Here is a 10,245-nt window from a genome sequence, read left to right as displayed (position 1 = left end):
CCCTCCTCAGCTTGTAGAAAAGCTGTTTGTGATGAGCTTTGGTTCATCATGTGACTTTCTCATCACCACCAGTTTTTGGTGGTTATCAGTGCATTACAATGGTTCAAAACAGATATTAGTACTTCAATATGTTGGTTTATTAACATTACATCAGTTAATGAAATACTGTATTTTATTGTGAATTTTAATTAAGTCTGTAAAACCTAAAATGTTGCTACCATATTTTTTACGGTGAAGTTCTGGCAACCACAGCTGCCGGTATTTTACCATAAATGTCACCGTTTTTTTTTTTTTTACAGTGTACCGTCTGCCTTGAGGGATCTCAGAAGGGGAGATGCCCTTGAAAAAAAATGACATAGTATAAACCAAATACCAGATATACAGTCTGAGTCCACACTGAGAATCTGGGATTCAAAATTTAAACCTGGAAATAAACAAATGTACAACAAAGAAATATTATGAGGTAAAATCAATATGAGGACTGCTGTCATTATAGCAATAATGTAAGAAATTCTATGTTTATTTATAAATAATTTATTTATTGTGAAATATTATTAAAATTTTGAATAAGTGTTTTCTATCGGAATATATTTTAAAATATGATTTATTCCTGTGATGGCAAAGCAGAATTTTCAGCAGCCATTACGCCAGTCTTCAGTGTCACATGATTCTTCAGATCAGCATCATTCTAATATGCTGATTTGTTGCTCAAATTATTATCAATGTTGAAAACAGTTCTGCTGATTAATATTTTTGTGGAAACAGTGATACACTACTGTTAAAAACAAAAATGAAATTAATACTTTTATTCATCAAGGACATATTAAATTGATCAAAAGTTAAAGACATTTATAATATTACAAAAGATTTTTATTTCAAATAAATGCTACTCTTTTGAACTTTCTATTCATCAAAGAATCCTGATTTTTTTTATCATGGTTTCCACAAAAATAGTGTGCAGCAAAAACTGTTTACAAAATTGATAATAAATTGATAATAAAAAGAATAATGAATAATAATTGGTCATCAGTTGAGCAACAAATTAGTATAGTACAATAATTTCTGAAGGATCGTGTAACACTGAAGACTGGAGTAATGGCCGGTGAAAATTCAGGAAAAAATCATTTCAATTTTAAAATGAGATCAATAAGAAAAAAATTTTAATTAATATTTTTCAATTCAAATTTATATTATGCTGATAATATAAAACTAAAAAAAAGATAATAGAAGCATTTTTATAATAATAGTAATAGAAGCGAGTGGATTTTTGAACTGTAACTGCAAACTTGAACTGCAACCTTTTTTTTGACCGAGTACATTTGCATGTTTATTGGCTCTATTTTTACATGAACCAGGTCTGTGATATTAGCAGACAGGTTTGTGCATGATGCGCAGACACAATGTTTTTCTCTAATTTGTTTACTTTTTTTTTGTCCCCTGTTTTTGCCTGGCAGATATAACTCCACAGAAGTGTCTGAGCTGTCGGTTTCTGCCCTCTGTTAGGACACCTAATTGGTCGCTATGTGCTATTGGGTTTTTTCTTTTGCTGACAGGTCTACAGTTCCACTAAGGGGGAAAACAGAAGGGGATTTTGCACAATTAACTGTTTTTCACACCCGACACCCCCATTTTTTTCTTTTACACTTTTCAAATGATTTATCAGGGTTTTATCTTATAAGCTTTTAGAACTCTTAATAAATTATTCGTTATTCTGTGAAACAAACAAACAAACAAACAAATGAATGAATGAATGTTAAGGGCATTTCTAAATTGCTTGTTTTTACAAACAAAAATACAATTCAAATTTGTGCTGTCAATAGATCTTAAAGTTATAGCGTTAAGTACATAACTTAAAATTATAATTCCTATACAAGATAATTGATGACAGAATTATAAAATTTGGGGGAACAAATTGTATTTTACACAGGAATATTACTTTAACTCTCTTTCTTAATGTCACCAATGTTGTTTTTCTCTTTCTCACAGTGTATGGTGATGTTCCGCACACTCTGTCTCAAGAGTCGGTCGCTCAGCAGACGCAGAGGATGATAGATATGAGAGTGAACCCCGTTCATGGATTCTCTAATAAGTGGGACTATGAAAAGAAACAGTGGAAATAAATGCATTCCGCCTTAATTATTAAAAATGTATCAGGATTGCATTAATGAGACGTTCCAAACTCAATAATGCTGTGCAACCAACAGCCTTAAAATATATGTGAATCTAAATAAATGCACTGAATTAAACTCTGAGCTGCTTCAGTATTTTGGCTTGGTACTGTTGTTACTGAGAACAAAGCAGTTGTGTTGGCACATTTAACCTGATACCTGACTACCGTGGAAGTGAATATGTGTTAACGTGATTGGCTGGGGCAGATAGTGCGAGAGAGTGTGTTATTGGCTGAGGTGTGTGAGTTAATCCAATCACTTTCCAACTGCGTAAAATGACTTTTTATGAGTGTGTGTCTGTGTAAAAGGGAAAGCATATCTTAGGTGCTCATTTACTCCACATTTTCCATAATTTTGAAAAGCTTTAGTACAGTTCACATAAATAGTTCTGTGTGTTTAAAACAGTTTTAGAAGAAAGAAGTCACACATTTGTCACTGCTTGAAATGTCATATCAGCTAAGTAGACACACTGCTCATTAGGTTCAGTGGTTAGTATAACCACTAACAAGTGAATTTAACATCAGTGATTTCAAGTAGTACTTTTGACCTTTCCTAAAAGCTTGAACCAAATTTTCAAATTGCTCATTTAACTGCTTCAGAAAGGCAATAGCATCATTTTTTATTTGAATGGAATTTAACTACTCAGAAATTATTATTCCCATAATTTGTATGACTATATATATATATATATATATATATCTTTGTATTCTTTGAATATTGCGTTCTTTTGAATACTTTGTATTCATCAATAAATCCTGAAAATTTTTTTTTATCACAGTTTACACAAAAATATTGAGCAGTAAAAAAAGATTTTATTTTATTATTAATAATTGGCCATCAGTAATAACTGATAATAACAGAAAAAAAGCAGCAAATCAGCATATTAGAAAAATCATGAAGAATCATGTGAGAATGAAGTCTGGAGTAATGGCTAATTTTTAATAATATGATTTATTTAATTAATTATATATTAATAATTATAGATAGATAGACAAGTTTGATATAATATTTTCATATCTATCTATCCATCTATCTATCTATCTATCTATGTATTATAGCCTACACACATTCAAAACCTGACGTTTGAACAAAATATATTGCGACGCACTTTGGTTCCCCTACTGGAAATTTATTTGTCAAAATGTGAGAACCATGTACTTCAAAAAACGCCTCAAATATGAGTCATGATGAGGGAATAATGAAAAAGAAGCTTTGACAAAGCTGAAAGGAATGAAAAGAAGTGCACTTCAAACACAAACTCAGACACCATAAACACTCTTCATCTGGAGAGTCCTAGTAGGCTACTACGCCAAAAGCAATGAATGGTGTGACGTAGAGGAAGTGCTGCCCCAGTAGAGCGAGTATCTTCAGTTGTAGCCTATAGTTTCAAAAGCGTTCTAGCGTCGCTTCAATGAATGCGCCCCCCTCGATGTCATTCGTTGGCGCTTAATTTCTGCACGATCCGTGCCGCGCTTTGGAAAAACTGCATCTTGCCAAAGAGCGTGGAAATCTACTTGTATATTTTACACAGCAAAGGTGCTTCTTCGTGCGCTGACTTGGTTGCTATTTTCTCTTCCGTCTTTCTGTGAGCTCGAATGTCAGTGGAATAATTAGAAATACAGCTTTTGCTTTAACTCTCTTCTTCGGTCTCCTAACGTCAACGACGTCGCCTCTCTTTTTTTCGCTCTTGGCTGGAGGTCCACTGGAATATAAACGCAGTGAGTTTGAGCGGTGAAGCGGCATTCCTCGCGCCGCGCTCGAGACGTGTGCGGATCTTGACCGCGCGCTGCAGCAACGGCCAATCCATCTATCTCCACACATCAGCGCGCGCTGGACGTGCAGGTTCGCGGACAGTTCTTGCTTTAAAGTTAACAAATAACGTTTTTGTGAGTCATAACCAATGAATGTGAAACTAAATAATACAATTTTCCATAAAAATGGTTTTTAATGAGAGAACTCACATCGACGCCATGTGAATGTGTCATTTTTCAGAGCTCTTCTCTGTGAGAGAACGTTTTGTCCGTTACGATGTACTTCGAATAACCGACTTTTTTCCTGCTCGCGCTCGTTTTATCGCGTTTAATAACGATGGCCACCGAAATTCGCTTTGACAATCGGAATATTGTGGAGAAATACATCAATCACAAACTTTCAAAGAAGGGATATGTGTGGAAATCTCAATCTTCTGGGGAGGATGATGACACCGCCAATAAAGGAATCGAGGGTTCCTCTCTAAACTCTGGCAGGAGGCTTCAGGCTCCCTCAGCCGGAGGGGGGAACAACTCTGAATGCCTGATAGCTCACCGGGTCACTCGTTCAGACCCTTATTCAAGGATCTACCGGGCGCTACGCGAGGCTGGAGACGAGATAGAAAGGCTATACCAGCGTGAATTTGAGGAGATGTCCCACCGCATGATATTCAGTCCCAATACAACGCAACGCAGCTTCTTAGCCGTGGCAGAAGAGCTCTTTAAAGACGGAGTGAACTGGGGGCGGATCATCGCTTTCTTTGAGTTTGGTGGGACCATGTGTGTGGAGAGCGTCAACCGGGAGATGGCGTCCCAGGTAGATAATATTGCACACTGGATGACAGACTACCTGAACGGGCCTCTGGAAAACTGGATCGAGGAAAATGGAGGCTGGGTAAGTTTATGGTCAAATGGTCGTGACCTTTGCCCAGTCGTTTATTACTTTTTCTTTGCAGCTGAAGCTTGAAATCATAATAACACAGTCTTGTTAAACACCGAAGACTCATGCAGTTTTGTTTACTATCATCTGCTAGTATGTAAACAAACTGTCATTACTTTCTGATTTCTGATGAGGCCACTTTGTATTGTTAAAAACTTCATTACATCCAAATGTTTTTGTGCCTTTGAGTCCAGGTCTTGTCACTGAGGCCTCTTAAATGCTGACAAACGTGGCAAATATAGACATAAAAACATTTTCTCTTGAAAAAAAGGGACACAAATATTGATTATTTATCTTGTAATGTACAGAATTTTTGTCCAATCTAGTATGAGAATTTCCTGCCTCTAATATAACCTGCAAGATGACTAGCAGGTACAGTAGCAATTCATGTTTACGGCTGTGACCTAGCTAAAGGCTATTAGATATTTAAAATATGTACCATTTAAACTTCCTGTTTTAGTAGGAAGTATGCCATCACTAGACAAAAAAAAATAAATTCGATTCATGGGGGCTTTATGGTGTGCAAGTTTGAGTAGTTAAACTTTAACAGTAGCCTATAAGACAACGCAATGAGTTCATCTCATTGTGTCTGCAGTGCTATTTAGTAGAATGGGATAGTTATTTGAGTTGGACTGGTTTGAATTTAGTCAGCTTGGTTTTTAACAGTTCAAACAAGGTGAAAGTGATAGTTCAATCAATATAAGCCACACCCCTCTTATGTCATGTAAAAAGTTTTTTTTTTTGTCAGAGTGAGGTAGACACACTTTTTCTCAAGGACATGTGACTTGTGCATGCTAGGCCATTATGAATTCTTAATGATTGTTTGGTAGTAAATAATTTCAGCACAGATGTAAAAATGTTATGGTCAAATAAAACACTGTAAGGTAGAGAGATGTTTTTATAAAAGATAGAGAAATATGTTTTCGCTGGAGGTATATATAACATTTTTAATTCTAATATGTTAATTTTAAGTATATTAATTGATATATATTTAAATATCTATATATATTAATATATATATTTTTATATTAATTATAATTATATATATTATATTCATAAATTGTATTAATTCATGCTGAGAGAATTGGCTTGCTCGTGAGAGTTATATATTACACCGAGTCTGTCATTAACAGCTTCTTTAAATGTAGGATTTGTTTTGAAGTATTTGACATTGATATATACTCGCACAGGGGATGCTTCCCGCTTGATTTCCTCTGTAGTTAATTATTTTAGGGGAATCTTTATTAAGTTACTGATAATGTCCCAATTGCTTACCATCAGAGCGCTGGTGCTGTTCAGGCCTGTTCATTTGCGTACGTCTGAAGAATGCATTTAAAAGCTCGCTGTGTGGAGATTTATAGGGCTTTCATCTCAAGAACAGAAGCATCAGTGGGGATGCAGCCAGTAAAAATACTACTATAAGCTGTACTTGAATGTAACCATGTTCAGTTATTCTGTATAAAGTTCAAGTGACTCAGGTAATGGAAGAAGAACTGTTCAGCCTTTGCTAAGCGTATCACAATTACGAAGTCAAGTGTTTTGTGGTTTTCATTTCCCGCATTAGAAGGGCTTCCCATTTGCCCTAAATTGGTCAGATGGCTTTACTTCTCTGCCAGAAAGAAATGTCCTCTCCACCCATAGTTAATCCTGACTTATTATCCTCCTTTTGAATGAATGTGATTCATTAATCCTTGGATAAAGCCTGTCTGTGGAGAATACATGATTCAGCGGTACTACAGCACTCTGTCTTATTATTATTTTTCCATGCCCCTTGCAGGGATACCCCGTTTACCCAGCATGTCTTTGAGACCATTGTCTTACTGTACTTCAGTCACTGTCACAAGTTAAAATGGACTTAAAGACTTTTAAAAACATGTTCTGTTCATGTAGATCACTGTTTCTCAACCCTGGTCCTGGGCGCCTTCCAGCACTGCACATTTTGTGTGTCTCCCTAATCTAACACACCTGATTCAACTCATTAGCTCATTAAAAGAAACTCCAGGACCTGAAATGGGTGTGTCAGATAAGGGAGACATACAAAATGTGCAGTGTTGGGGGGCGCCCAGGACCAGGGTTGAGAAACACTGATGTAGATGGTCTTTCGTTTATACAGTTATAGACTGTTGACAAGGGACATAATTAAATTGGCTCTTTCAGATTGCCAAATTAATGTACTTCTTCTAAATGACGGAAGTTAAACATGCCGTGCGTCATAAATTATGTAAAATAATTATTATTGCAGCTAAATAAGAAATGGCTTGCATGAGGCTGGAAACTGAATTAACAGTCTTGTGCTGCTTGGAAAGTTTTCCGTAATCCATTTTGGCCTCTCTTGTGACCCTTAACTAAAAATAGCCACCTGTAGAGGTGTTTTAGAGGTGAACGCAACAATAGACTCTCGGCTACTTTACCTGCCTTTATCCCTTTTCCACAAAACAAGAAAAGAACGTCCTATAGATGTTACTCAGATTTCATTCTGTATGGAAACACCTTTTCCAGAACTCTGGCAGCTTATTGAATGTTTGCACATACAATATCACACACTCTATAAGGTCTACATCATGTAATTTTCACAACTCACCCCTTTCAAAACTCTATTATAGAGTTTTTGTTTACAGAATTTTTTAGGAAAGACATTTCATCAGTTGAACAGTCGGTATGTTGTTAAATAACAGGACAATCCATTGAACACAGCTGTATTTCTGTCCCTCACAGCCTCATTTCCATTCCTGTCAAAAAGAAAATATGCACTACCCTGACTAAGGTCTACAGTGTATGCTGTTTGTCATGTACTGTAGAAAAATGCAAATATTTAAAACACACTTGTCATCTTTTTATATATGACATAAAAGAATGTTATAAGAATTTGTCGAGAATGTTGCATTAAAACAACTATTTGAAACTGTCTAATTGCTTGTTTAATGTGTTTAACAGAAGCTATATGAGTGTAATGTAGGTCCATTGCCTCCTTCCAAAATTTGACAGCATTGCACGTGGCAAAACAGAGCAGATGCTCAGACAGTTAGGACTTCTGGTTTGCAAAATGCTTAATGAGCTTTCTCATTACTGTGTAACCGCTTTGAGCTAGCTCATTTAGCATGCTCTTTTTTCACCCCCTCAACAAATTGATGTTTACTGTTATCTTAATTGCCATGTTAGTGTTGAGGTGTAGGTAAAGATGTAGCTCTGTTGGTTTGGTGAACTGAGATCAAGTGCAATGTGTCCCAATGCACAACATTCTTAATGATCTCCCACTTATTGTTGAGATTGAATAGAGCTATTAACAAAAAGTCAATCTGCAGTTTATGTAAGGTTCAGCATAAACCTTCATAGCTTATAGTCTTACTATCCTCGTGACTTCCGGAGGCAGCCTGGCATATGATGTGTATTGTTTAACTCCGGCCCCCATTCAGATAATGAAATCAGTCCGTGCATAAGTTTGTTTAGACAGACTACAATTGCGCAGGTGCTCACCCACACACACCACATACCTGCGGTTCATTACAGGTTTCTGGCTGTGTACAGTACACTGCTGATTCTCATGCCTTAGAGGCGTGTTTGACCCCACCTGGGTCTTATGTTAGTGGGTGTTGCGTTGTGGGGCGTTTTACAGTTGGAGCCAAAGAACTTCAAAAGCTCTAGCATCGTTCAGGTATTCATTTTTCCCCAACATGTGCCTCCTACAGCCCTTTCAAGTGACATTGTTTATGAAAGCGATATCAACACGAAAGACAGACTATGGGAAAAAAAACACCCAGTGAAGAGAAGAGAATAGAGTGTCTCTTTTTGACATACAGTGATAATGCCTTCAAACAAACCTTCTGTGTATTTTACCATTGCAGTGTACATCTGTGCCTGTGAAGGTGCCAAGAAAGGTTTCAAAAGAAAAGAACTGTGAGATTAAAAAAAGAGGAAATGGAGAAGGCAGATGAAGAGCAATAAAAGAAAGCAGGAAGGATGAAGAACTATAGAATAGGTGACTGTGTAAAGCAAATGTTTTGTTATTGCACCTTCCTGCCCAGCTGCTATCAGGTAGGTGAGGTTGTGGCTCCTGATCCTGGGGGGCAAGTTAGGGCTCCAAGGGCATTTCTGATTGGCTGCCAGAGTGCTGCATGGTGCCTTTGACCTCAAGGCGAAACCCTCGGCTGGGTGTGTCTGGAAAAGAAGCCTGGTGGAGATGCTGGGGTTTATATTAGGGCTGGTAGTGGTGGGAAAATAAGGATTCCCTTGCAGGTGTGGTCTCTCTGGGTTGAGAAGCCAGATTCTATACACAAAGACACACAAAAGTCATTAAGAAGACAAGGGTAATCGCTCAAATCATAAAAGAGTGTTCACTGACAAAATTATTCATCATAAAACCACTTGAAAAAGTAGGTTATCTCATTTTTCCTCCCCTCAGTATCTTTATAAGTTCTGAGGATTACAGACAAGAGAACAAATTGGATGTGAAAGGTGAATTCAGCAGTGAAAGAACATAATGGATAATCACCAAGAGGATTTTTATGTTAAAGAATGCCAAAACATTGTGTTGTCCCGCATCGATCTCTCGATTTTATTCACTGAAACTTGCAGTGAGTCATTAGAAGAAAAACTTGGCGAAGCTGAAATGTCTCAGCCACATTTATGTTTTTAGTTATTGGTTTCCCTGAAGAGGTCAGAGACTCACAGAGAAAGTTATAGGGAAGTTCCCTACATTTGTAATTGCATGTAATAGATCTTATTGCGAATGATTCATTTAGTAAATTTTTTTTGACCTTGTAATCAAAATGTCATAATTTGATCTTCCGGTGAAATGTCAGACTTCTCTCTGTAGATGTATGCTGGACTTTTACAATCATTTCGTCCACTTAAAGGGATAGTTCACCCAAAAATGAAAATTCTGTCATTAATTACTCACCCTCATGTCGTTTCAAACCCGTAAGACCTTCATTCATCTTCGGAACACAAATTAAGATATTTTTGATGGAATCTGAGAGCTGTCTGACCCTGCATAGACAGCAATACAACTGAAATGTTCCCAAGTCCAGAGACGTAGCAAGGAGATCTGTAAAATAATCCATGTGACATCAGGGGTTCAACCGTAATTTTACGAAGCTACGAGAATACTTTTTGTGCACAAAAGAAAAAAAATTACAACTTTATTCAACAATTCGTCTCCTCCGCATCACCCTGGAGCCATTTTGGAGAGTATCCGCTGGACGTAAACAGCGTATGCTATTCTGTGTCAGCCGCGTCATGTGAATACGTTTTCTATGTTTATTTACGCTTTGATTTGAACGAAAACAACGTATCCGTGTGGTATGGCTGACACAGAACAACATACGCTGTTTGTGTTCAGTGGATACTCTCCAAAATGGCGCTAGGGTGATGCGGAGGAGACAAATTGTTG

The 10,245-nt window shown here is 37.0% G+C and overlaps 2 protein-coding genes across 3 annotated transcripts in view; both read left to right on the top strand.

The window, feature by feature from the left end:
- Nucleotides 1–2,199, top strand: part of LOC107729647 (cytochrome c oxidase subunit 4 isoform 1, mitochondrial-like) — a 9,166-nt gene extending 6,967 nt beyond the window's left edge. Inside the window, exon 5 of the mRNA XM_016540285.1 lies at nucleotides 1,987–2,199. Coding sequence (XP_016395771.1) covers nucleotides 1,987–2,120 — 134 coding nt within the window. The 3' untranslated portion in view covers nucleotides 2,121–2,199. The remainder of the gene's footprint in view (nucleotides 1–1,986) is intronic.
- A 1,329-nt stretch (nucleotides 2,200–3,528) lies between these two features.
- The window catches only part of LOC107729657 (apoptosis regulator Bcl-2-like), a 52,235-nt gene continuing 45,518 nt past the window's right edge, over nucleotides 3,529–10,245 (top strand). For both annotated transcript variants that reach the window (XR_001638608.1, XM_016540303.1), the window contains exon 1: nucleotides 3,529–4,811. Coding sequence is in view for 1 of the 2 variants with exons in the window: in XM_016540303.1 (XP_016395789.1) it covers nucleotides 4,257–4,811 (555 nt within the window). In the remaining variant the exon portion in view is untranslated. The remainder of the gene's footprint in view (nucleotides 4,812–10,245) is intronic.

The sequence above is a fragment of the Sinocyclocheilus rhinocerous genome, unplaced genomic scaffold (assembly GCF_001515625.1).
Source record: "Sinocyclocheilus rhinocerous isolate Xijiao unplaced genomic scaffold, SAMN03320098_v1.1 scaffold278, whole genome shotgun sequence".
Taxonomy (NCBI): Eukaryota; Metazoa; Chordata; class Actinopteri; order Cypriniformes; family Cyprinidae; genus Sinocyclocheilus; species Sinocyclocheilus rhinocerous.
This window is presented reverse-complemented; position numbering and strand designations above follow the sequence as displayed.